Consider the following 27,961-nt stretch of genomic DNA (forward strand, 5'->3'; position numbering starts at 1 on the left):
TTAATTCATCATGCTACAGTTACCAAGATCATCAAAATGGTCCAAAACAAAGACATCTGCTGTGAACGGGTATGTGCCAGGGCTCAACATAATATTGTTTTAAGCCTATAATTACCTGGGATGCTGAATTGATTGTTTTTATCCCATAATTTGGTGTCTAGTGACTTAAGTGTCTGGCTGCTAGAGAAAATCCCATTACTGTTTGGCAAACTATTTCAGACTGGATTGATTAGCCATGAAATGAATGCAAGAGATTTGCACAGTTTAAACATGCACTTAATAGTTTAAATATGAGATGACTGACAGCTTTCCAAATAGTGCTGATACTCTAATAGAGAAATTCACTAACAAATCAGTATAATTCTTACATAGTTTCATTACCATTTCATTTTTTCTTTTATACTTCTAGAATTCTCCATTTTTAACTTGACTGTATTCCTAAATTCTTCATTCTGACATCTTTCATGGACAATTAACTATTGGCAAATACAAGCTAAGCTACAATGATCATCAAGGGATTGCTGACTTTATTCTCCTCTTCCAATATTTTTTTTTTTGAGACAGTCTTGCTCTTGTCACCTAGGCCAGAGTGCAGTGGCATGATCTCAGCTCACTGCAGCCTTTGCCTCCTGGGTCCAAGTGATTCTCCTGCCTCAGCCTCCCAAGTAGCTGGGATTACAGGTGCCCACCAGCATGCCCGGGTAATTTTTCTATTTTTAGTAGAGATGGGGTTCCACCATGTTGGCCAGGCTGCTCTTGAACTCCTGACTTTGTGATCTGCCCACCTCAGCCTCCCAAAGTGCTGGGATTACAGGTGTGAGCCACCGCGCCTGGCCAGTCCTCTTCCAATTTTTACACTGTAAATGGAAACAAGTGTAGTTAGAAAGTGCGATAAAACCCAAGAGCACAGTATACAATTTGAAGAGAAATGTAAGGAATCTCAATTGTACATAGATTGATCATCATGAAAATGAGAAGTTTCTTTAGAATAATCTGGGAGTCTTATTGTACCTCAAATAACAGGTATAGCTCTAACCTTTTCAATACCAGTTTATTATAGTCTATATCCTAGTAAGATTTGCCGTATCTCTTATCTCTCCTCATCCTATTGTTACTGTCCTGTTACCATTCTCAACATCATCTCTTGCCTGGACTTTTTTTATAGCTCTTGCAGTCTTATCAGCTTTAAAGGCATCCACAACAGCCAGACTCTTTGTGTAGTCTCTTTAAGTTTTCCATCTGATTATATCTTTTTGGGTCAGGGAGGTCAAAACTCTCCAATGGTCTGCAGTGTGCAGAGATAAGGATCATGACCCCTAATGTTGCACACAGGACATTTCTTGACATGGCTCCACCTTACCGTCCAGCATCACCTTTAGATGCTACTCTACAGGCAGACCTGGCTCCACTGCTAGGCATCCATCCACCCACAGCTCCCAAGAGCACTACACTGTGTCATATCTTCATTACACTACATATGCAGTCTTGCAACCAGAAGGCCCTTTACCCCATATGGCAACTTTCCCAAACCCCCAGTGTCAACGTGCTACCCGACAGCCTTCCACTCTGGAAAATCTACCATGACATACTCAAGAAAAATTAGCCACTCCCTCCCTTAAACTGTGACCCTGACTTCAATATGTCTCTTTTGTTGCATTAAATTGTACCAAATCATAAATGCTCCTTAATATATCTCATTTCCCATTAGCCTCAGAGCCACTTGAAGAGAGGGTGATATCTCATCTATTTCTTATAGCTCCAATACTAACCTTAATAGCTAACAATAATAATAAATATCAGTTATTACACACTAAAACTGTTTCAGGTGCTGATCTAAATGCTTCCTTCATTTAATTCTCATAATAACTTTATGAAGTAGATTATTATTATTAGCCCCATTTTATATATAGGAAAAGCAAAGCATAGAATTGGTGCTCAATAAATGTTAATGAATGCTGTTGCCTTTTTAAAAAAATGTAATATAGTCATAACGTATTACTCCTGGGAGCTCCCAGATACTATTACAACTGGAAGTTGGTGTCTTGATGCAAGTAAGGTATATGCAATGACATGGATACAGCTATTTGCTTTTAGAAGGAGCTAGATCATCTGCCATGCTGAAAGTCCACATATACTGGGCTTCAAGGTTAATTGTGTTGTTTTGTTTTTATTTTTGTTTTCACATGCTGTACTGGCATTGTAAATCCCATTCCCCTTCCCTAGTCTCATCTGGACCTAACCTAACCATTATCTACATGAATGATTACATGAAGTACTATTTAGACATTTTCTTAAAATGGCAGACACGTAGGTAAAGTTACTAGGCCTGGGGAGAAAAAATGCTCACCTCAACATCACTAAGTGGGCAGTCCTTGCACTAATTTAATGTTTATCTACTTTAAGTCCTCTCTCTGGCAAGTCACTACTAAGACAGATTTGAGAGCTACTCTAGATTATAAAAAATAGTTGTTCTGTGGAACCATAGTTTTGCAATTTTCAGCTGTATCATCATACATGAGCATATGAACTTAGATAAATTGTTAACTGATATGGGTCATTTCCAGAAAACATTTGCATGAACATTACAAATGAGGAGTTGGTGACTGGGTAAAAGTCCAGAAGTGGAAGTACTTACAGTACAAGTGTTGGCACCAATTCACATCGTTTGTAGGCAACTGCTTACTACCCGCCATGAAGCTGTCTCTTCCAGTGAGGTAGAGGAGTGTTACAAACACCCTCTATTTCTACCAAGACATCCATAACCCATATTGAAAATCACAGAAGGTTGAGTTCAGTAATAATGTATACCTCATCTGATCTAGACAAGTAAGGAAGAAACAGAAGGAAGCAGAATAATAAAGCAATTGAACCCAGGGATTTGATCATCTGGTTCTTTGGGGAAGTCATGCCTCTTGTCCTTATTTTATATTTAAGGCATTCTGTCATTACAAAAGGCAGTGATAGAATAATGAATGACCACTACCCAAGGGGAATGAAAGAGTGCAGCTGAGCAAAACCAGGGCACACTCCCACATACACACAACAGTACACTTTTGCTTCTATTCCTTTTAACTCCTTCAGCTTCTTCACGCTCATAGATGCTGCTGCTTTATTAATTCATGCTATGTATCTCATACCCAGAATCCCTCAGAGAGAGGATTTGATTAGTTCCAATAATCACAGTAATCCCTGCTGAGCAACCTCTCATACTGGGCCTATAGAACCCAATGACAGAGCTCCATGCAGATCCCCTCTGATGGCTGTTCTCTTTGTGTATTTCCCTCTGGCATGCTTTTACTCCCAACAGCCAGCACCTGCATCTCTGTCAGAGGGCTACCTTCAGACTCCATGAGGCAGCTTCTTCTGCATGCAGAGATGGCAGACAGTGCCTGGGAATTCATATCTTCCCGGGTTCAGCATTAGCTAATGATTGACAAGCATAAAAGTATAAATACCCCGGCTCCCTCAGCCCTGGTGGAACTGTCTATGATATGACCCACGTGTGTCCAGACCCACCCCCTGCGGAATTGAGACAGTTACAGTCCATAGGGCTCTGCTTGATTCCACCCTTGTTTGTCTTACTTTTCTTTCCTGTTGCATGTTCCCTACTAGTTGTTTTCTGGGAATACATCCTACCTCAAGAGTCCTGTGACAACCAGACAAACTTCCTGGATTTTATTTGCAGATTATTTTCACCAGGGGCTGTTTATACAAATCTTCATACCAGTACCTGCTTCTGGGGAAGCCATCCATCTCAGAAAAGGCCATTTTATATTCTACTAAGCCACTTAGAGATTGGCTTATCTTTAAGGCAAGCACTCATCCCTCATCCAATCAGCTATGACGAGTGTTGCAGGCCATGTGGAACAGAGAATTATAATATGTGCCTCATCAGGGGCTTTGACCATGGGCCATGGCAAAGTCTCAGAGTAAAAGAAGCACAAGGCAAGAACCAGAGATGTCTCAAAATAATGCACTCATATTCATTTGGATAGTGTCTACTGGGCATAAAAATAGCAAAGTGATAACAAGTGCAGGCAACAATTGTGAACTGAGTGTGTCAAATTAAAGAAACTGAACTGCTCTCTGTACCCAGCATGGAAATCACAATGATAAAGCAGAACCTTAAAATATGAGACAAGAATATGAGAAACAAACCTGGGAGTATAACTTCAATAGGAAACACACACACACACGCACACGCACACGCACATGCACACACATAGAAAAGCTCCAGAAATCAGCCTTTCTCACTGAGAACAATGTGAGATTGAACCACGCTTAAGAACCTTAATAATATATTCTTAGTTTTTCATTAACTCACAGGGGAAGTCTGACCACTCATGGGACAGAAACCTATTATAGCTATTTACAACGTAGCCAGGGTACACTTTTAATTATTATTGCATTGTGTTTTTAATTTTTGAATTGTTAGGTATTTATCTTTCATTCTACAAATTACATAGAGTAACCTGATAGGTGATTTATACATTACATTATTTCACTGTAAGAATAACAAAACACTAAAAAATCCTTTAAACCAAATAACTGTTTAACTCACATATAGATGTCATCATCTGCTAACAACATTATAAAACACCAAACAATGGATGAAGTCAAAAAATATACCAGTTGTCTTTGAAGGAATTAAGGATAGAAGGATCCATAAAAATTCTACTCAAATTCACTTGTAGTGACCTCCTATAGCACAGTGGTCCAGACCCTACTCACTAAAAGGAAGAAAGAAGAAAAACCCAGTGTCCTTCACGGAATAAACAAAAGTTTCCATTTTTATTCCTGAACGATCTTCCATTGTTACTGAACGGTATTCTTTTACTTGCATTAAAAGGAATTGTGCCAGAGAGCAGGGAATAAAAACATAAGACTTGGTGCCAGCTTCCACATGGATGACGAGCATGCACATAATTGTCATACAAAGGAAAACCTGTCAGGCATCCTCATTCTAACTGATAGAATAAGGGTTGGCTTCATGGGAGAGGTCTATGTGAACTAGACCTCAGGGAACAATATAATTTCCAAAAAGAAGCAGTAGGGAATAGGATGCTCTAAGGGCTTATTGCAGTGGTTAACATTTTCACTATCTCAGGTGAAAGTAACCCCTGCAAGTCTTAGCATCTTTTTCCTTCTAAGCTTTTCATTCATCTGTCTTTAAGACAAGAAGCAGGAAGCCTGATTGGCTCTTTTTCTTACAAAAGAGAGCAATTATGTTATTTTTGGAAAATCTCTCACAGCTATCTTATCTCCATTTCCACTGCAACCACTAAAATTCAGACTTCCATTATTGTTCCACTAGACCTTTTCAAGAGTCCTGATCGATTTCTCTATCTCTTGTCTCCCATCAAATTACTACCACTTTCAGACCAATATTATCAAAACAAGGCTCTCATTATGTCACTCTCTCCACTCAGAAACCTTTAGTGAGACCCGAACAACTGCCAAATCCGGTACCTATCTCCCGTTTTGCATTCAGACAGATGCCAAAGAAGACCAGGCTGAAGAAAGAGCAAGGCTGAGATCACAAAGAACGAAAGACCAGCATCATTAAGATGTTATCTTTCTCAAATTAGTTCTTAAATTAAATGCAGTTCCAGTGAAAAGCCAAACAGGTTTTTCTTGAAAGTTGGACACACTGATTCAAAAGTTCAGATAGAGGAGCAAAAGGGCAGGAATAGCCAAGGTAATTTTGAAGAAGGAAAACAACTGAACTGTTTTCCTCTACCAGAAATTGAGACTTATTCTAAAGGTACAATGTATGAAAATATTATGCTACTATTGGTGCAAAGATGGGGGGAACATTTTAATGGAGCTATATACAGAGCCCAGATATTGTCCATTAATTTATGGATGTGTAGATATGACAGAAGAAGCACTATGAATCCATGTAGAAAGTATAATTTGGGGTAATTAAACATTTAAAAATTCCTAGTTTTCATCATAGAGCCAAATGTACCCTAGGTGGATTAAAAATCTAAATGTGTAAAGGAAATTTTTTTAACGTTTACAAGAAAATATAGGAGAATAATTTTATGATCTTCAAGTAGGATAAGAATTCTTAAGAGTGAAATGCATCATCATAAAAGAAAATACTTGTAGAGCTGAATAAATTAAAGCTTAAAATGTCTGAACAATACGAAATACCATGAAGAAAAAAGACGGGACTTAAATTCGGATGGCTTGAGCCCAGGAGTTAGAGGCCAGCCAAGGCAACATGGCAAAACCTCATCTTTACCAAAAAAAAAAAAAATTAGCTGGGCATGGTGGCATACAATTGTAGTCCTGGCTACTTGGGAGAATCACCTAATCCCCAGAGGTCAAGGCTGCAGTGAGCCAAGATCACACCACTGCACTTTAGCCTGGGCTCTGGTGTGAGACCAGTTCTCAAAAAAAAAAAAGAAAAAAGAAAAAAGATTAAAAAGAATGGCACATCTGTATAGGGCACTTAGTATTAATGGAGCTTGCTGGACTGGAAGGTGTTCTGGGTAAGTCAATGAGTGATGGGAGAGTGAATTGAAGGTCTAGGACATTACTGTACACTACTGTAGACTTTACAAACACTATACAGGCTACACAAAATTTATGGAAAAGTTAAAATAAAAAAATTAAAAATAAAAATACAACATTTAAAAAATGTGTAGGGTCTCTATTTCTCTGAGTTATGGAGAGGGAGAGACTAAAAATATTAGAGAGAAGAGGAACATGGTTGGGAGTACAGAATTTGCTTTGTTAAGAAAGGAGGGATGCGGGGCACATACATGCCTGTATAATCCCAGCACTTTGGGCGAACAAGGCAGGCAGATCACTTGAGCCCAGGCATTCAAGACCAGCCTGGGCAATGTGGCGAAACCCTGTCATCTCACACACACACACACACACACACACACACACACATGCACACGCACACACACACACACAAATTAGCCAGGTGGAGTGGCACATGCCTGTAGTTCCAGCTACTCCAGAGGGGAGGGTGGGAGGGTTGCTTGAGCCTGGGAGGTCTAGGCTGCAGTAAAGAGTGATTGTGCCACTGCACTCCACTCTTGGCAACAGAGAGAGACTGTCTTAAAAAAAAAGGGGGGAGGGGGGAAAGAAAAGAAAAGAAAAGAAAAGAAAAGGAGGCTGAGACTTATTCCAGGGAGGTGAGGATGGTTCAATAAACATGGTATATCACATCAACAGAGTAAAGGACAAAAACCATATGATGATTTCAGGAGATGCAGAAAAAGCATTTGATAAAATTAAACATTCCTTCATTAAAAAAGCTCTCAACAAATTAGGTATAGAAGGAACATGTCTCAACATAATAAAGGCCATATGTGACAAACCCACAGCTAACATGATACTGAATGAGAGAAAGTTGAAAGCTTTTCCTCTAAGAACTGGAACAAGACAAAGATGCCCACTCTCACCACTCTTATTCAACATAGTACTGGGAGTCCTAGCCAGAGCAATCAGGCAAGAGAAATGAATCCAGAATATATAAGGAACTCAACAGGGAAAACACAAGTACCTGATTTAGAAATGGGCAAGGGATCTAAATAGATATTTTTCTAGAAGACATACAAGCATCCAACAAATATGAAAAATGCTCACATCACTAATCATCAGAGAAATGCAAATAAAAACCACAATGAGATAACATCTCACCTCTGTTAAAATGGCTTCTATCCAAGACAAACAATAACAAATGCTGGCGAGGATGCAGAGAAAGAGAACACTCGTACACTGTTGGTAGGAACGTAAATTGGTATGACCATTATGGAAAACAGCATGGAGATTCCTCGCAAAACTAAAAATAGAACTACCATATGATCCAGCAATTCCACTACTGGGATTCCAAAGGGATGAAATAGGTATGTCGAGAGATAGCTGCACTCCCATGTTTATTGTGGTACTAGTCAAAATAGCCAAGATATGAAATCAGCTTAGGTGTCCTTCAATAGATGAACGGATAAAGAAAATGTGGCATATATACACAATGGACTATTATTCAGCCATAAAAAAGGAATAAAATGCAGTCATTTATGGCAACACAGATGAACCTGGAGGACATTATGTTAATTGAAATAAGATAGATACAGGAAGTTAAAAATTGCATGTTGTCACTCATAAGTGAAAGCTAAATGAGTTGATTTAGAAGTCAAGGGTAGGATAATGAGGTCGGGCATGGTGGCTCACGCCTGTAATCCCAACACTTTGGGAGGCTGAGGTGGGCAGACCACTTGAGGTGAGGAGTTTGAGAACAGCCTTGCCAAGATGGTGAAACCCTGTCTCTACCAAAAATGCAAAAATTAGTTGAACATGGTGGCTAGTGCCTGTAGTCCCACCTACTTGGGAGGCTAAGGCAGAGGAATTGCTTGAACACAGGAGGCAGAAGTTGCAGTGAACTGAGATGGTAACATTGCACTTCAGCTTAGATGACAGAATGAGACTCTGTTTAAAAAAAAAAAAAGAGTAGGATAATGGTAACTAGAGGCTGGGAAGGGCAGATAGGAGGGGAACATTTGGAAGGGGAATACAGAGAGGTTGCTGAATGCATGCAAAATTATAGCTACACAGGAGGAATACGTGCTAGAGTTTTATATTACCGTAGGGTGACTATAGTTACAATTGTTTATTCCATTTTTTCAAATAGCTAGAAAAGTGGATTTTGAATGTTCTCAACACAAAGAAATGATAAATGCTTGAGGTGCTAGGTATGCTAATTACCCTGTTTTGATCATTACGCATTGTATACAAAGATTGAAACATCACACTGTACACCATAAACATGTATGATTATTATGTGTCAATTTAAAAGTAAAGAAAAATAAAATTAAACAGTGTTGGCTCTTCCTCCAACATTGAGAAGTAGATGAGACTAATATAGAGGTGATGGACTCACATCAGGTGGCTTTGAGCCTATCAGCAAAGTAAGACCTGAAAGAAGCCCAAGAGGAGTTGGAGCTGGGTCTTGTCTTGAAGAGGAAAAGGATTGGATCATCTGCCTCATAGAGATAGTGGGCAGGTCAAGAAAAAGCTCGTGAATGTCAACATTGATAAGTACAGTTGTGTCATGCTATTAGACTTCTCAGTGTTAACATTTTGTAGTAGGACTTTATTATCCTTCAAAAATGTTTCTAAAAATCAGGAATTCAGCATTTAGCTAACAGGTTAGGGGGTCCTGAGCCTTGACACTGGGTTGCGAGTCCACGTGGTAGGGGGCCACATCACACTCTAATTTCCAGAGCTAGAAAATCTGACCTTCTCTATCTTATGCTAAAGTTGGGAAAAATAATGGTCCTCAAGTGCAAACCTGATCAGTATCCCCAAGGAGTACAGACTCCTGGGCTTTGATTATTTATCATTCTAACTGTTGTTTTCTTGGAAGAGATTTCAGCAATGAATTTAGTTCATCCTGAGGAGAGTCTCCAATTACATAAGTAAAAGGCAAACACATCACCCCAGTTCTTGTCTCTTTGCCAAAACATAATGCACATGTGTCTCTGCCAAAGTAAAAAACTTGTCTCTTCATTACATTTCTCACATCCAGAAAATCTTTTCCACTGAAATTATTTCCTTATTCTCCAAACACGCACATGGGATGAAAAAGTTTCCTAGAGAATTCCTCCACAGTGGTGATATTACTCCTACCCAAAACATGTTACTGATCCTTGTAGTACACTCCTACCAACATTAGCATTCTTTTGACCTGTGATCCACCCTTGCATGCCCAAATTTCACTTCTACTCTCATCAGCAGCAGGTAACTAGCCCTAAGACACTCTCACTGGTACTTTTGCAATCTTTCCATCAATATCAGAGGTCCACATCTAACCTAATTCTTCTCATATCTACAGTGGTCACCAAAACTTCTGCACCTCAGTTTCCTTGACTATAAAGGGAGAGGACAGGGAATGGACTAAGTGAATGAGTCAACCACATCTACTTCTTGTCCAGTCTCTGCTGTCACTGTTCTGTAGATATGCTAGTTGAGCATTTGCTTACCTGGAAATTCTTTCTAAAATCTGTGGAGAAAATGCAGTTTATTCTAATAAGAAGGGTTGCTCAATTTTGTGTTTTGTTTTTGTTTTTTAAGTGGTTAAATTATAACCTTATAGTTGCCCTTTGGGGTCTACATCCATGACTACAGTCCTCAAGAGTTTACTTATGACCAGGAATAAATGCAGATCTTAGTTGTTGTGGCGTAGCAGGAATTGTTTAAAATTTATTCTTAGACAAAGCCCTTATCTAGGCCTCCTGGGTCCTTCTTATTACACCTGGGACAATCTGCAGGCATCGTCATAACTGCAGTTTATATGAATCCTACACTGGCTCTCCTCATGCCACAACTCCTCACGCGGTTGAATATGTTCCATGTGTTGTTTCTCTAGTCCACATCTAACTCAATTTTGGATGCTGTCTCAAGGTACAATTCTTTCGTATGTAAAATCAAGATCATCAACATTCAATAAGGAGAACAAAACCCACGCTAGGTAGTACAATTGATGAAATTTAATATAGGGAAATAACAAGTTACAGAAGTATGAAAGAGCTAAAAATAAGTGCTTATGAGGCTACCCAGAAAGCAACAACTACAACAAGCTACTGCCATCCGTGGGGCCTGAGGGACAAGGAAGGGATTTTCTCAGTTACAAACTAGGGATATACACTGTAAGAGCTAGGACGCTGGAGAACCCAAAAGGAGCTGGTAGCATGGGAGGGGTTGCCTGGTGGGAGTTGGAACACAAAAGCTGGGGCTTCCAGGCAGGAGCTAGAACCACAGAGATGCACAGCAACTGCTTGGTCTTCTCCCAAAGTTGAGAGGAAAGAAATATCCTGGGTTCTTCTCCTCCCAGATGCCCATCTCAGGCCATTAGCTGACCCTAAGCAGAAGGCAACAGGCAAGGGGTTCTGGAAAGTACAAGGAAGCCATCTGAAAAAGCAGAAAAGGGCAGAGAATGGATCCAAGAGAAAACAGGCAAATAACATGTAGAATGTGAAAAGGAAATATAAATAACCAATACACAGAGGAAAATATGTCCAACCTCATTACCAATCAGGATAATACAATTTTAAACCACTGTGAGATACCATTTTATGTCCCACCAAAAATGTTACAGTGCCAATGTTGATGAAAATGTTCAGCAGTGGGAAGGCTTGTACACACCAATGGGTGTGTAAATTGGAGAACACATTGGCACTGTCCAATAATTTTAATGCTACCATACCCTATGCTCCAGGAACTCCATTTCTAGGACCATGCCCTCAGGAAACTCTTGCAATGCACACCAGGAGACGGGTACAAAAACTTCACCGGAGCATTGTTCAGGACAGCAAGCTACCCAAATGGAAACTACCCAGCAAGAAACTACTCAAATGTCCCCCAACAAGAGAATGGATAAAGTGTGTTTTAGTCTTCTAATGGAATGCTACATAAAAATGAATGAACTATAACTACACACACCAACACCAATGATCATCACAGACAGAATTTGAGCAAAAAGACAAGTGGCAAAAAAAAAAAAAGCTTTGAAATGATTCATTTACATAAAATTCAAAAATATGTCAAATTACAGTTACTGTTTAAGGAGTGAGTCATATAACGGAAAACTGTAAAGAAAGAGTGAGAGTCAGAGGAGAGTCAGAGGAAAGGTTACCTCTTTGTGGGAGTAAGGCGAATATGATCACAAGAGGCCAAAAAGCATAGTTATTCTTTTTTAGGTATGATTTATCTTATAATTTAAAAACATAACTTCACAGGCTCTAAAAGCTCCTGTTCCCCTCCTCCCTATTTGTGATTGGGAATAAAATATTACTAACACTCTCACACACTCATTCAAGTTCTATGGTTATATTTCCATCTCTTCACTTGTGGCTATTAACCTTGCCTAGGTTATCAATCTCCTCTGCGTTGTTCCACATTTATAAAATGAGGATTATAGGAGTACTTATTTTGTAGGATGATTCCTAAACAAGAGAGTACACGGGAAATGCTTAGCACATGGCCTGGTGCCCAGTGGGTGGCAGATGTTTGTAATTTGTTTACACCATTGTCTCAGCTTGCAGAGTCCTCATTGCCTTTATCTACTGAATGCTTCTCATCCAAGGACATCCAATTCAGTGCCTGAAGACTGCTGATCCCACCCAAGCCAATTTTCCCCTCTTTTAAATGTCTAGACTTTCCATTGCCTGCATCATTTATGAGGCATTACTATATATTTACTTATTCATTCATGCAGCAAATCATGTGCCAGGTATTAAGGACACAGAAGTGAATGAAGCAGCCATAGTCACTGTCTTCATGGAGTCCGCAGCCTGGTGAGGGACATACACATTAAACAAATGAGCAAGCACAGAATGATCTACTGGAGCCCTGCTAAGTGCTTTCAGGAAGAAGTGTGGGAAGCCTGGAGAACCTGTTATAGAGGAAGCTCACCTAGACCACAGAGTCAAAAAAAAAAAAAACAAAAAGAAAAAGAGAAATTTCTTTGAGGAAGTAACAACCAAGGTGAGACCTGAAGGACACATTGCTTTTTATTGTCACCATTGACAACATTTATTAAGAGTCGATAACCTAGGTGGAATAATCAGTGCATGTGTCCCAGAAGAAAAAATCGTGGCTGGAGGTATACACGTTAAATGCAAGTGAACAGAATGCACAGTACTATGTAGATGTTTGGAAGAAGATTAACCCTTTGATAGAAGTACCCCTTTACATAAAATGTCAGATCTAAACAGAAACTTCAAGAAAGGTTGGAACTAAGACAAGTAAAGGGAAAACTGAATTCTGGATATGCATATATGGGCTGAGACAGAAAAGGTAAGACAGGTTCAGACAGGTAGCTTGAACCAAGGAGTGACAGGAAGGAAGTAAAGAGAAAGTGTCAGACTGTAGAGGCACTCGCTTTTTATCTTGGAGTTTTCTTTTTGTATCGTGGGCGTCTCTGAGATTCTCATGAAAGCCTTGGACCCTTCTTCTTCCTCAAAAAATAGTGCATTTATAAAGCTGCGTAAAATCTCAGGGTTTCATAATTCCCCTTAACTAGCATTTAGGAACTCCTGCTATATGCAAATAACACTGAAAGGATTTGAGTAGAATAGGGACATGTTCCAAACAGTGTTTAGAAGGATTCATTTGCCAGAGAGGATAATAACTGTTGGCAGTGAGGTCAGTTGAGAAATTATTGCAATATAATGCAAGCAGGAGCTTATATGGCCCTAAGCTAAGGTGATGGCCCTAGGAATCCATTCATTGATTAACATTTATTGAGAGCTTACTCTGGGACAGGCCCTGTGCCCAGTGTTGAGGATGTGATAATGAATACGGCAAGACCACTGCCCTCAAGGAGCTCCAAGGTGGGCAGGATCAGAAAAAAGGCAGGCACCTACAGAGGTAGAGGGGATAAGATCAGTGGCAGTTTCTCCTTCTCAGAACTTCCCACCTTAGAATAAAGCTCCTTAGAATAAAGTCAAGGCCCTTTACACAACAGACATAACTCACCTTCCTGCTGTCATTTCCACTGGGGCCCCCACCACACCCACTTTCATCTCTCTCACAGACACACCCCTTACAGGTCAGCTACCCTGGACTCTTGACTTATCTTCTGATGCTGCTTGCATTTTCTGGTCTCTGCTCTGTCACTACTTTTCTTCCACCAGCTGTACCTGCTCTAGCTAAGATGTTGCCTTCCTTCAAGCTTTGTCAGTGTCTTCCCATTTATTCTGCCCTGTGTCACTCTGTGTGCCTGTATTAGGGTTCTCTAGAGGGATGTATATGAAAGGGAGTTTATTAAGGAGTATTGACTCATACGATCACAAGGTAAGTCCCACAATAGGTCGTCTGCAAGCTGAGGAACAAAGAAGCCAGTCCAAGACCCAAAACCTCAAAGTAGGGAAGCCAACAGTACAGCCTTCAGTCTGTGGGCAAAGCCTTCAGTCTGTGTCACGGTAGATCTCCTGACAAACCACTGGTATCCAGGAGCCCAAAACTTGAAGAATCTGGAGTCTGATGTTTGAGGGCAGGAAGCATCCAGCACGGGAGAAAGATGAAGGCCAGGAGACTCAGCCAGTCAAGTCCTTCCAACTTCTGCCTTCTTTTATTCTAGCCATGCTGGCAGCTGATTAGATGGTGCCCACCCAGATTGACGGCAGGTCTGCCTCTCCCAGTCCGCTGACTCAAATGTTAATCTACTTTAGCAACACTCTCACAGACACACCAAGGAACAATATTTTGCATCCTTCAATCCAATCAAGTTGACAATATTATCCATCACAGTGCCTCAGTCTCCCCAGTACTCATGGGATGGCAGGGATATTGCCTTTTTGTCCTCCTATTCCATGGCATTCCCAGATCTTGTGTTGGTTAAGTGCTCACTATATCTACACAACTGAAAGGGCAGAGCCAGGGGAAAGGACAGAACCAGGGTAGGTTTGGGAGCCGATCTGTGAAGCCTTGGCAGTGGGAGTCAGGAAGAGCAACCTAGGTCTTTGCATCCTCATGCAACAAGGATGGAGGCCACCTCAAGTACACATTATGTGCTCAGCAAAGATGGGATTTAAAAGTATGAAACATTCACTTTCAAGCAACCTAGGTCATTAAGAATTTGGCATAATGATAGCAGTGTCCACAAGAAGAGAGTAAGTAGGACATGCAATTTCTGGTTCTGCATAACAGACTTCTACATTTCTACCAGCTTATTATTATTATCATTAAATTATTATTATTATTATTATTTTTTTTTTTTTTTGAGACGGAGTTTCGCCCTTGTTACGCAGGCTGGAGTGCAATGGCGCGATCTCGGCTCACCGCAACCTCCGCCTCCTGGGCTCAGGCAATTCTCCTGCCTCAGCCTCCTGAGTAGCTGGGATTACAGGCACGTGCCACCATGCCCAGCTAATTTTTTGCACTTTTAGTAGAGACGGGGTTTCACCATGTTGACCAGGATGGTCTCGATCTCTCGACCTCGTGATCCACCCGCCTCGGCCTCCCAAAGTGCTGGGATTACAGCCTTGAGCCACCGCGCCCGGCGCTATCATTAAATTATTAAGCAAAGAGCTTACTCTCAAAGGTCAAATTGTTATGAAGCATAAATCGTCCTTGGAAGTGTCGTTTGGTCACTCTGGTAATTCTTGCTTTTAATTCTTTAACAAGTATGAGTAGAACTGTAGTGTACCATTATCCCACCTTTGTTTGCACTATCAAAATACCCAAGATGTTGCCAAGGACGACTGAATTCTTAGACTTGACCGCAGCCACCCACACGGCAGGTGCTCACTTCCTCCTCGAGTGAGGAAGGGATGGTGGGTCCCTTTCCAGTCCAGGCTGGAATGGAGAAGTCTTCCTGACTACGGTGCGCTAGGCAGAGGTCAAGGTCTTAAACTGACTGAACCCACCCACCAGGACCGTGCCAAGTTCCAGTAAGGGCCGCATCTTCCCAGCTTAGCTGATGAAGAGGCAGGGCCTGAACCCTCCAGTGCAACAGCCCGGTGGCGCCACGCTCTCCCACAGACCTGCGCTTCCCTCTTCCTCGAGGGTCCCACCCCACGCAGGTATCCAGCGCCCGTCCCCTTTATTTCCCGCAGCCGCCCCGCCCCGCCCCGGGGCAGAGGAGACGCACGTCTGATTGGCCGAGGGCGGCGTGGGCGGGGCCGGGGCCGGGCCAGGGCGCCCCCAGGTGCCTGGACTTCAGCGCCGGCGGGGCAGGCCGCGCTCAGCAGGAGGGGCGGGTGCCGCGTGCGCCCGAGGACCCGGCCAGACGGCTTGCGCCTGCTCAGGATGAGGACGCGCTGGGCGACCCCTCGCCGCGCGGTGGGGCTCCTCATACTGCTCCTCCGGTGCTTCGAGCTCGCAGAGCCCTCTGGCCACGCAGGTAACCGCGGGCACGTCCGCCCCGCAGTTAGCTGGGGACCCCGACGCCGCAACTCTGCCGCCTCTCCAGCCCGGTGTAGGGCTGCGCCCCCGGGACAGGTCACGGCTGCTTTGCTTGGGGCGGAGTGTGGGGGCTCTGGAGCCGGACGGGTGAGCTAGGGGAGGTCCGGCGGAGGAGGCGCCCCAGTGCCCTCGGGGGCCCTGAGGAGGGCGCGGTGGGTGTGGGAGGGCAAGGCCCTTCTGGTGCTGAGGGGACGCGCGCGGTCCACCGTAAAGAAGGCGCACGGAGGCTTTTCCGGGCGGGTGCCCTGCTCCGTCGTCTCTCTTCTAAAATATTGCTGGAGTATGAGGTTCCCCGTCTGCCCTCTGCGTCCTATCCTGCCGGTTCTCGCCCTTCCTTCGCCCCTTGGTTACCTTGGCCACAGTGTCAAGAGGAGCCTCATCCACAGCGCCAAGGATTCCCAACGATTCCCGGACTTCACTGTGCCCACGGTGCACGTCAGAAAGAAAGATTAAGTAAACCATCTCCTCTGAAAGTGACCAAGACCAAGAGTCAGCTATGATGCCCTCACCCGCTGCCTTGAGCAGCAAAACTTTCTTCTCAATGGTTTATCAGCTCCAAACGACCCCGCTCCCCAAGGCTGACATTCCCACACTGAAGTGCAAGTCACCCGCCTGGGGACCTGCTGCCTCTCATTGCGGAAGCAGGACCAGAAACAGGCACCCTGCATTGATGTTCAGGGTAGTGCCAGCCCCACCCATCACACCCCTTGGCAGCAACCGTATACTTTTACTTTCTCTTTTTGCCTGGGCAAGAGGTGTGCAGAGGACTTTGGTTCTTGGTTGGGCTGTATCATGGGCATTCAGTGGGCCACCCCCCACCGGCCGCTTCTGTTACCATGCCTGTTTGAGGAAGGAAAAGATGGTTCACACAGTTTGAAAAACACTAAATTGTTGGTGGCTCGTATTTTCTTTTCAGCTAAACTACCAGCTGGTTTAGACTTCTTTCGAGTGATGGGAAGAGATTTCTCAGAGTGTGAGTGGCATCATCCTATCTATAGCAAGGACCTGTAAATGGACCCTGCTCTGAGTCACACTTCTCTATTCTCCTTTGACCCTGTGTGCTAGGAACTACCAAAAGAATCATTAAAAATAAGATTTATTTATTTATTATTATTATTATTGCCTTGAGAATTTTTCTGCCTGCCCCACAATCCAAGGTGGAAAAGTTCACTGCAGCAACTAACTACAGTGAAAATGCGGTAACCTTTCAATAAATAACCTCTTGGTTCCCATCTACGTCTGCTTCAGTCCTGTTTTTATCTCCTTCACAAATTTCAAGATTTCCTTAATCCTTGCAATCTCTGCAATCACAGCCCTTTCTCATTGACCCAAAGCAAAAAGCACCAGGTTTAACTCTGTTCTTCCTGTGCTAGGTCCCCACAGGTTTTGTTATCCTGCATCCTTCCTTACTCCTAGCAGCTGCTCTGATAGATTTTCTGTCACTCTTAGACCAGACCTGTGGCCTTGTTAGGGGAAATACTGGAATTTTGAACCCCCAGCCATTTGGCTCAATTGTTTGGCAAGAGCGTCTGCTTCATGATGCTAGTGATGGCATGTACCTCATCACATGTGCATGGCTGGGCTTGTACAGGTGGCCTCGATCACCCAGACACTGAAGGAGCACCTCTCTGTCCTTGGGGAGATGCCAGGTGCTTAGTTTACATTTTTGCCTGCTTGGAGAGTTAACAGTTTGAAGTAAACCAATCCGTCAGGGACTCCTGAGGTTCTCATAAGCCAACACCCCCAATCGTGCTTGAAGACTTTCTGACTCCCAGGACATTGCCATGGACCCAACTGTCACTCTCAGGACCTGTTTTTGAACTAACCTGGATTTCTGATTCTCTCCTGCTGCAACTACCTGTACATTCTGAACACATGGTAGAGATTCTACAAAATGCATATGTGATCTCTGTACAGTCCCTCCAAAACTATAAATGCTGCCATCTTCATCCTTCTTGTTTTCCCAAGCTATTTCCCTATCCATTTGTCTGTGGTTATAAATGCCAATATCTAGCTTCTCTTTGGAATGGGTGAAGCTCTTTTGTCTAGGGCTTAAAAGGCAGGAATTATTTAGTGATCAGACAATAAGAAAACACTGACAGATTCTTTTCCTTTGATGATGTAAAAATACTAAAAATTCATTTTCAATTTAAGTAGTAATGCTACTTAGCCATTTTCTCTCAAACACCACTGGAGAATTTATATAAAATGAAGCATATATAAAATGCATCTAGGGAGTGATGAGGCTGCTTTTCATCAACTTCTGCCTTTAGATTTGTCCCAAGATTATATTTGGAGGTAAATATTAAACCTTCATTGAGGACTGGTATAACATTGTAAAGTGAACAAGATACAATAAGAAGCTATCAATAAAGAATCTATTTTATAAAATAAGTTTTATAAAATCTCTGTAATTATAAGGGATTATGTTGACACTTTCTCAGTCCTCCTTCCCACTCTTCAACCTACTATCCTGATAAGTGTCATAAGACTGAGGCAGATTGAACAGCTCCTGCTAAGGGTAAAGAAAGATATGGAGAAACATTATGAAAGAATAGGGCTCTCCCTATCTAATGCATGCATATATGTACATTATATATGGAGACTAGTAAGTTTCCTTTAAATATATCAATAATTAATATCTATAGTAAGTGATCACTCTAAGTGTCGAACATTGAAATTGCATACTTGGTTCAAATGAGGGGTTAATCTGAGAAAAATATCTATATTCAGAGATGTAGCAGTTTGTTAGGAAGCTCGGCAGCTCCACTTTAACATGTGGCTCCTCCACACCTCTCCTATAGTGTTTTAGAGTTGCTACATGGTTGTTAAGTGCACAGGTGTCCAGAAGTAAAAATGTGTATAAAGTAGAAAAGGATAATTCTTTCTCTTCCAAAAAATATTTATAAAACAGAACTGTAACTTCAGTGCACATATCTGATACAAGTGAAATTAGAATGGCTTGAAATGGGCTGGGTGCAGTGACTCATACCTGTAATCCCAGCACTTTGGGAGGCCAAGGTAGGAGGATTGCTTGAGCCTAGATATTCAAAAAACAGCCTGAGCAACAAAGTGAGACCTTGTCTCTACCAAAAATCAAAAAAGTTAGCCAGGTGTGATGGCATGTGCCTGTGGTCCCAGCTACTCGGGAGTCTAAGGAAGGAAGATCACTTGAGCCTCGGAGGTTGAGGCTGCAGTAAGCTGTGATCACCACTGCACTCCAGCCTAGGTGACAGTGTGACACCTCCCTTGTCTCACAAACAAAAGAATGATCCGAAGTGCTACAAGTAGTAGCATGACATAATAAATTCATGGACATCTCTTCAAGAATAATATGCAACAAATGAACCTACAAGGCTAAGGATACTATCTTGTGGAAGCAGAGGATGTTAGCACTGGAAATGGCTTTTAGATATCTTGTCCAGGACTGCTTTCATCTTATATTTGAAGATACAAAGACACTGGGAGATTGTAGCTTCCCCAGGTTCTCCCAGCTAACTGGTAGCAGAGGTGGGTCTTTAATCTAGGACACCTATCTCCTGCTCTTTCCTCTGTACAAAGAAATATAGCTAATCCATTGGATTCTACAAAAACTTTGAAAAATCTAGAACTGCAAACTGCAAAGGAAGACAAAGCTGCTGCTTCCCGGTTCACCTGTTTGGGATAGAGTGCACAAAGTAGAATGCCCAGGAAAGAGAGCAGCAAAACTACAGGGCTGGAGAGGGGATGTTTCCAACAACAGTGATGGCCACGTCTCCTGCAGGAGGAGACTTCTTTTTTCTTCTGTAATTTTTGATACTTTGGAATGCAAGATTTATTTTGGAGAGGCGAGAGACGATGATTTCAAAAATATGTAGATCGAAGCTCTGAGTAGCTATTGAACTGTGGGAGAAGGCCATGAGAGAAAGTGTAAGTAGGAATCTTATAAGATAGTACATTTTCCTTTTTTGTTGACTGTCTTCCCAGCCTGTATCCATCACGTAGAAAATGGCAGAGGGATGTCAAAGAAGAAAGTGTGGGGGATGTGGCCAGGCACCATGGCTCATGCCTGTAATCCCAGCACTTTGGGAGGCCAAGGCAGGCAGATCACCTGAGGTCAGGAGACCAGCCTGGCCAACATGGTGAAACCCTGTTTAAAAATACAAAAATTACCTGGGCATAGTGGTGGGCACCTGTAATCCCAGCTACTCGGGAGGCTGAGGCATAATAATCACTTGAACCTGGGAGATGGAAGTTGCAGTGAGCTGAGATCGCACCACTGAACTCCAGCCTGGACAACAGAGCAAGACTCCATCTTAAAAAAAAAAAAAAAAAAAAAAGTGTGAGGGATGAAAGCTGCTATGGCAAACATCCTTGGCTGCAGCCCTGTGGAGTACTTTCAAAATTCAAATTTAAAAGCAGAAATAACTTTAAGCTTTAAATAATTTTTGTTGTTCTTGTTGTTTCTCTTGTTGCTTCTGATATTAAAAAAAAAATCCATCCAAAGTTCAAGCTGCAGTCAGAGTTAATTTTATAGTTATTATTTACATGGTAAAATTCCCCTCAAGTCATCAGTGCCTGGTATGGGAATTTTTAACTCTGAAAGCCTTTGAATTATTACTAAGAAAAACATCTGATGTTAGTGAAACCAGTGACTGTGACGCCGGTATCAAAGTGAAAGTGCCTTTTGGGAACCAAAATTTTATAGGTCTTTCTGCTGAACTCTGGTTCATTGACAGTGTTTGCTTAAGCATGTGTAAAATATTTCAGCTTTACTCTTACCAACATGATGATCTGTGCTATAACTTGTTTAAAATGTTCCTTTGTAAAAAACTAACCAAACTGTCTGATTATAATTTGTGGTAACAGATGTCAATCTTATTCCACAAACTCAGGAGTGCAAGAAAAAATGCTTTACTTTATTTTCAGAAAACTAGATTCAATTTTATTCTGAGCTCCCATTCCACCAGGTTGCCAGAACATCAATAACTGTCCTTACTGGGGTCTTTCCCAGCTCATGCAAAGTGCCAGGGGAACATTCAGGGAGGATCCTTCTTTAGACATTGGATCCTACTGGTTACTTCTGGATTTCCCATTGTCCAAACCCACAGGATCTTGAATCTGGTGGCTCAAGACTCATCAGTCATCACTCTGGTAGTTCCTGGAGTTTGGGGTTCAGCCTTCTTAGGTGATCTACACCTAAGAAGTCAGTCCCCCCAGCCTTTCCCCAGGTCCTGTCACCTTCCTGAGGGTGCCACAATGGAGCTGGCCACAGATTCCCCTACCCTCAGAACCCAAACCTCTATTTCTTCCAGTTTCTATACCCCACCGTTCTGCAGCTCCCTCCAAAGTTTCCCCATTTCCTCTGAGATACCGCAATGAATTCAGGCCTCCAAAAAATATCTAGGGGGAAGTGACCTTTAAGAAGATTTCCCTTAAATTTTCCTTTTTAGTGGCCACGCTAACTTGCCCTAAGGCAGAGGAGCACAAAGGCCTCACTACATACTTGGATCTGAAGAAAGGAACATATAGTGAGCATGCTGTGTTAAGCATCGATTTTTCATGTAATAATCTACCCTGCCATAGTAGCTAACATGGAAGCAAGGCAGAATTATGGTCTCAGATAGACTCAGACACTTTTCATTGAGATGAAAAAAGAGCTTTTTTTATCTTATTAAATGAGAAGGGAAAAAATGTTTCATGGAATAGCAACAACGAATATACATGCTACTCTACATGCTTTACATGGATTAGCTGCTTTCATGCTCACACCCCCCATGTGAAGTAGGTTCTAGTTTCCAAGTGAGAAAACTGGAGCCCAGAGATTAAATGATTTGCCCTGATCCTATGACTAATAAGTAGCAGCAGCAAAATATGGATCTAGGCTGACTGGGCTTCAGATTCCATGCTCTGACCAACCCCACATGCTGCAGTGCCTCTCTGGTCACCACTTCCCACCTTGCATAGTCCACTACAGCATATAAAGGGTGGGAACGGTCTGAGAGTGGCAACAGTATAGTGTTGCTCAGACTCTCCTCAGCAGGCAGGGAGCAAGTTACTTCAACCACATAATCCAGAATCTGTCTGTCCATCTGACTCAGGTAATGACCCCTTCACCATCGTCCATGGAAACACAGGCAAGTGCATCAAGCCACTGAATAGCTGGATAGTAGCAAAAGACTGTGATGAAACTGGGGACATGTTATGGAAGTGGGTGTCCCAGCATCGCCTCTTTCATTTGAAATCCCAGAAGTGCCTTGGCCTAGATATTACCAAACCAGTGGATTCCTTGCGAATGTTCAGCTGTGACTCCAGTGCCATGCTGTGGTGGAAATGTGAGCACCACTCTCTGTATGGTGCTGCCCAGTATCGGCTGGCTCTGAAGAACGGACATGGCACAGCAGTCTGGAATGCATCTGATGTCTGGAAGAAAGGAGGCTCAGAGGAAAGCCTTTGTGACCAGCCTTATCATGGTGAGTATTAGAGAAGGACTTTGACCGATTTGCTGTTCTGCTTGTCACACGTGGCATTGAACATGCACAATTTAGTAAAAATAGAGTTGTTACATTGGTAAGGGCAGTGAGCAAGCTCTTTGGTTCCAGGCACTGTGCAGTTACTTTGTGTGACATTCTTACATGTCCATGGTATTTGCCCCTACTTTGCAGGTAAGGGTAGGAAAGGTTAGTGCCTTGTCTGAGGTCACACAACCATGTTGTGATAAACCTGGGATTTCCTCAGATAGATATGTACTTCCTCTGATGATCTTCTGAACCCTAGAGGAAAGGAAACATTAGATTAACATTAGGAAATCTTTTTACAGGCTAAAAGTTAAATTATCTAATAATATTGATCTTATTCTAAGTTTTAAAAGAAGAAGAAAGGCCAGGTGTAGTGGTGCATGGTTGTAGTTCCAGCTTCTTGAGAGACTGAGGCAGCAAGATCACTTAAGCACAGGAATTCAGGGTTGCGGTGTGTAATGATCATGCTTGTGAATAGCCACTGCACTTCAGCCTGGGCAGCATGGTGAGACCCCATCTCTTAAAAAAGAAAAGAAGGAGAAGGAGGAAATGTATTTTCCCTTGCCTACATAAAATGGGAAAACTTTGACTGGATTTTCTTATTTATTTTCATTTTTGGCATGGCAACCAAATTTTGGTATTTATATTTATGATTCAGCATTTTAAGAGTAGAGTTTTTCTGTTGCTTCCAAAAATAACTTAATGAATATTGTCTTAGGGGGAGCTGGCCATAGACTTAGTTTGGAGTCTAGGGACTGGATTGCGATTAATTTCCAAGTTAAAGAATGAGTAGATTTATTTTTTTAACCACTAAATGTAATTGGCTATCACCCAAGCAAATATTTTTCATTATGTCGCTCTAAATTACACCAAGTATCAATAGACATAAATTATGTCATCTAAGTCCTATTATTTTCCCTTGTCTTTCTTTACAAACTCCTCTAACTTTACAATGGCTTTCTTCTTCTCTTAAAGCTAATTTAAGCTAAATTTGGCTTCAAAGTCAGGATAGCAGCTTCGCTCCCATACTTCCCATTATACCACACACGTTTTTCTTTCTAGTCTATTTCCTAGTGAAGATGAAGAAATTATTCCGAGAATGTCAAGTTCTACTGTTATAGAGAAATATTAGAGAATTAGAGATGCGGGTTTCCTTTTTGTCAATCGCTGACCTTTGAATAGTTGACAATCTGTTTCTGTGAGCCAGCTTCCTCCTAAAAGTAAAGCAATTGCTTTCTGGATATGACTTAAAGGTAAATTTAAATTCTGTGCCACAAAAGCCCTTCTCCAACTTGCCAACTAAGAGAAAACACAGAGCCAAACAAAATGCCTTTTGAATTGGATTTAACTTGTTTTATTGTATTTGTCCAGGGATCAGAAAGGATGATTTTCTTGGCAGGGTTCTTTTAGTCTGTTGATCTAATTCTTTTGATGGGCATAGTTGTAATCTTAAACTCCCTCAGTCTCCGGAGTGTCTTCATTTCAATATAATTGTTTTTCATTTTTACCTATGTGTTTTATTTATGCATTTCTAATATTTTTCTGAGATGGAGACTGTGGGTTTCACTCAGCTGCCAAGTGATCAGTGGCACAAAAAAGGTTAAGGACCCACCTGGGGGACCATTCAGAGAGAGCTAAGCAATGCCACCAGCATAGCCCACAGGCATAAAATGTTTCTTGACCTTTTCAAATACAATTATTTGAAACACTAGAACTTTTTTTTTTTTAAAGCATATATAGTTATGACTAGTTAAGGCATACCTCAGGTTTTAACTTGCATAGAAACCAGAGCCAAACCTGCCACCTCTTCTCTGTTTCTGTCTAGGTGACTGGTACCATCTATGTTCTACATGTCAGAAATCAGCAAGGCACCGTAGAGGTTTCAGGCTTTCCTCGTCCACCACTCCAATATAATCAAATACGAAGTCCTGGCAATTCTCCCTTTTTCAATTTATGTATGTCCCTTCTTGTTTTTAGGTTAGGGACTGCTGTCTTAAGTTAGGTACTTTCTCTAGGACTCCTCACTCAGACTCTTGATACTGGTTGTTGTCCCCATCTTATTATCTAGCAGTATAGAAACAAAACATAAAAGATACCCAAGTCCCAACAAAAGGAAGTCCAAGGTTACCTAGCTTGTTGGGCAAAACTCAGGCTCAAAAACCAGTATTCCATTCCCCAAATGTAGCTGCTTTCTTTCTCCCTCGGCTTTAGCAGTGTAAAAAAGGTTTTAACTTGTGACACAAGAACATTAATTTATCATTATGCCTTGGATTGCCTCTCACCCCAACTCCCATCCTGTGTGCAACGTGTTCATCTCAGAGAAAACCAAAGTTGTATAAATTTTATGAGTAAACTGCTTTCGACTAGTACCCAGGTAGATGTACATTTATATCATTAAGATATCTTGATCTCACTAGCACTTTTCAAATTTTGAATGTTTGGTGAATCATGTAGAGGAAATAGACTTTTCGTGGTAGAATTCTGGGCAACTCTTAGAAGCCTGCCAACAACCTCTTTATCCATTGAAACTATTTTGTCTCATGTTCCTGATGACATTAATTTGCCAGTTTTCTGCATAATCATTTCATCTCACAAATGTGTACCTATTGCATAATAAGCTGTTGTTTTTTAATGATGTTGTCACCATAAATTCACACATTCAGAAAAGATTCTTTTCAGGAAAACCTCTTTGCTAAGGAAGCCCATGGCATATAAGAGGTCCCCATCAGCAAAGAATGTGTGGGAGCAAAACTTAGTGAATAGTTAGCATAATTTAGCTGCTTCTGGTATGGTGGTTGTATGCCTATCATTCTTCACAGCATATATTGTGATGTAGAGAGCTTTTTAATTGAAGCTCAGCTTTGAGCTATGAAATCTAATTTGAAACTTGAGAAGCCACTTGAAACTTGACAGCCACTGATGTCACAAGTTGTCCTTATAAGTCAAGACTAATCAGAGAGCCCATTCTCATCCCTTGTCACTTGCAGAGGAGTACCTGAATGTCTCACTTAACTACACTGCAAAAATGGGGATTTCCCAGGCAAGTATAATACTTCCCCTGTGATCTAACAGGTTTATGATAAAGAACAAATGACAGAAATGTATACCAAGGCATTTTTTATTCCAAAAATCAAAGGTTTTAGAATAAAACTGATGGTTCTACAAGGAACAATCCTGTGTTCAGGGACTGTTCTCTTAGGTTTGTGGTATGGAAAGAGAAATTAGTCATGAGCTATTGGGGGGTTTTGATGTGGTTAAAACCAAAACATAGGTAATAAGCAGAATCCATATAAAATATATTCTTTAACAGAAGTACCCTTTTGAAAACTATTTATATGACGTAGGAAAACAAAGCCAGTGATTTTTAAAAGACTATTTGCCAAGAAAAGCATCCAGATTATTCTTTTTTTTTTTTTTTTTTTGAGACAGAGTTTCGCTCTTGTTACCCAGGCTGGAGTGCAATGGCACGATCTCGGCTCACCGCAACCTCCGCCTCCTGGGTTCAAGCAATTCTCCTGCCTCAGCCTCCTGAGTAGCTGGGATTACAGGCACACACCACCATGCCCAGCTAATTTTTTGTATTTTTAGTAGAGACGGGGTTTCACCTTGTTGACCAGGATGGTCTCGATCTCTTGACCTCGTGATCCACCCGCCTCGGCCTCCCAAAGTGCTGGGATTACAGGCTTGAGCCACCGTGCCCGGCCGTCAGATTATTCTTATAGAATGTATTAAGCAGAACTTTTACTGTAGTTCTGCTTAATACATTCAAAGCTGTTAAATGGCCTCATGCTTCATTTAGATGAACACTTGAGAATAATAAAGAAAGCAGAATCAAATACTGTCTTAAGCACAGTTTTAAGCAAATCTGTGAGACATTTTGAGGAACCCTAATTGCCTGGTAAAGGGTGATAAGATCTGATTACTATGATTTACCTAATGGCCATTATTTGATCTGATTTGATCTGTTGATGACTGGGGCTTTTTTTTTTTTTTAGAGGCGGAGTTTCGCTCTTGTTACCCAGGCTAGAGTGCAATGGCGCGACCTTGGCTCACCGCAGCCTCCGCCTCCTGGATTCAAGCAATTCTCCTGCCTCAGCCTCCTCAGTAGCTGGGATTACAGGCACGCACCGCCATGCCCAGCTAATTTTTAGTATTTTTAGTAGAGACGGGGTTTCACCATGTTTACCAGGATGGTCTCGATTTCTTGACCTCGTGATCCACCGGCCTCGGCCTCCCAAAGTGCTGGGATTACAGGCTTGAGCCACCGCGCCCAGCATGACTGGGGCTTTTAACAAATCGAAGATTTAGAAAAATGTGACAAAAGAGATACAGGGTTAGCTGTTCTATAAAAACACTTTTTTAAAAAAGAGAATTAATATTGATATAAGCATCAAGCGCTCTTTCTAACATTTCCAGGCATATTTGAGGTTGGAATTACTTTCCAGTTCCTCTCCATGTACCAGGGAAAGTAATTAAAAGAAAAACTACGTCTACTACCTCACTGGCCACCAGCTGGTCCCACGACTGCCCTATTAAAGCTGCTGCTGCTGCTTTCGAAACCCAGTTACTGTGCCCTGTTCCTCCGGAGGAATCACCACAGAAAAATGGTTTTAGAAATTAGCCAACTGAAGCTGACTACCCAGTTTTTAACTCTCTTTTCCCCAACTTCCTTTCCAACACAGAGATCTATACCAAAGATGGGAACTCCTATGGGAGACCTTGTGAATTTCCATTCTTAATTGATGGGACCTGGCATCATGAATGCATCCTTGATGAAGATCATAGTGGGCCATGGTGTGCCACCACCTTCAATTATGAATATGACCGAAAGTGGGGCATCTGCTTAAAGCCTGGTATGTATGGGCTGGTAAACTTTATATAGAAAGGCAGTACATTTATATAAGGCAACAGGGAGAAGGAAGAGTTCAAAGTGACTCAAAAGTGACTGCAAAAATATTATCCCAGATAAGGAGTGTATGTTTGGAGAAAAGAGAGGTAATGTGTAGGTATGATTTGCCTTCAGAAGCAGGCCAGGAAGTGAACCAAGGTGCATGGTGTCACGGAGGAGGAGGAAGGAGTATTCAACAGCACAGGCACTTCAGAGAGAGGAAGTGTGGAAAAGGCATGCCCGGGTAGGAAATTGCTGCTGACCTTTAGTAGTTTCGGAAGACTAGAGGTGGTAGAAGCTGGGTTGTAGTGGACTGAAACATGAGCAGAAGGAAGTAAGCCTCATAAGTTTCATGGAGAAGAAAAAGAGATGGTTGGCAAAGGACAAAATTGCAACAAATTTATGTAGTTACGATCTCATCTGGCTTTATTGCAATTCTAGAATCAGGCAACACTTCATTTCATAAAATAGAGGACTATAAGGGTTTCAGTTCATTGAACAGAGGGGGTTGGCTTTGTAGACAGAAATAGAAGTGAAGAAAACAAAAACAAAAAGCAAAGAGTGGATTGGTTATTTCAAAGTAACTTTCCATGTAAGATGTGGACAGGGAAACAGAATAGAGAAATAATTGATTGGTTAACATCAG

At 41.8% G+C, this 27,961-nt stretch overlaps 1 protein-coding gene across 3 annotated transcripts in view; it reads left to right on the plus strand.

The window, feature by feature from the left end:
• The window catches only part of LOC101046877 (CD302 antigen), a 180,980-nt gene that overhangs the window by 24,332 nt on the left and 128,687 nt on the right, over positions 1-27,961 (plus strand). For 2 of the 3 annotated variants that reach the window (XM_003921945.3, XM_010329839.3), the window contains exons 1-3: positions 15,725-15,868; positions 22,011-22,382; positions 27,110-27,280. In XM_003921945.3, coding sequence (XP_003921994.1) covers positions 15,775-15,868; positions 22,011-22,382; positions 27,110-27,280 — 637 coding nt within the window. In that variant the 5' untranslated portion in view covers positions 15,725-15,774. Of the gene's footprint in view, positions 1-15,724; positions 15,869-22,010; positions 22,383-27,109; positions 27,281-27,961 lie in introns of those variants that run through there. The other variant, XM_074399622.1, reaches the window with a different exon arrangement.

Source organism: Saimiri boliviensis, chromosome 5 (assembly GCF_048565385.1).
Source record: "Saimiri boliviensis isolate mSaiBol1 chromosome 5, mSaiBol1.pri, whole genome shotgun sequence".
Lineage (NCBI taxonomy): Eukaryota > Metazoa > Chordata > Mammalia > Primates > Cebidae > Saimiri > Saimiri boliviensis.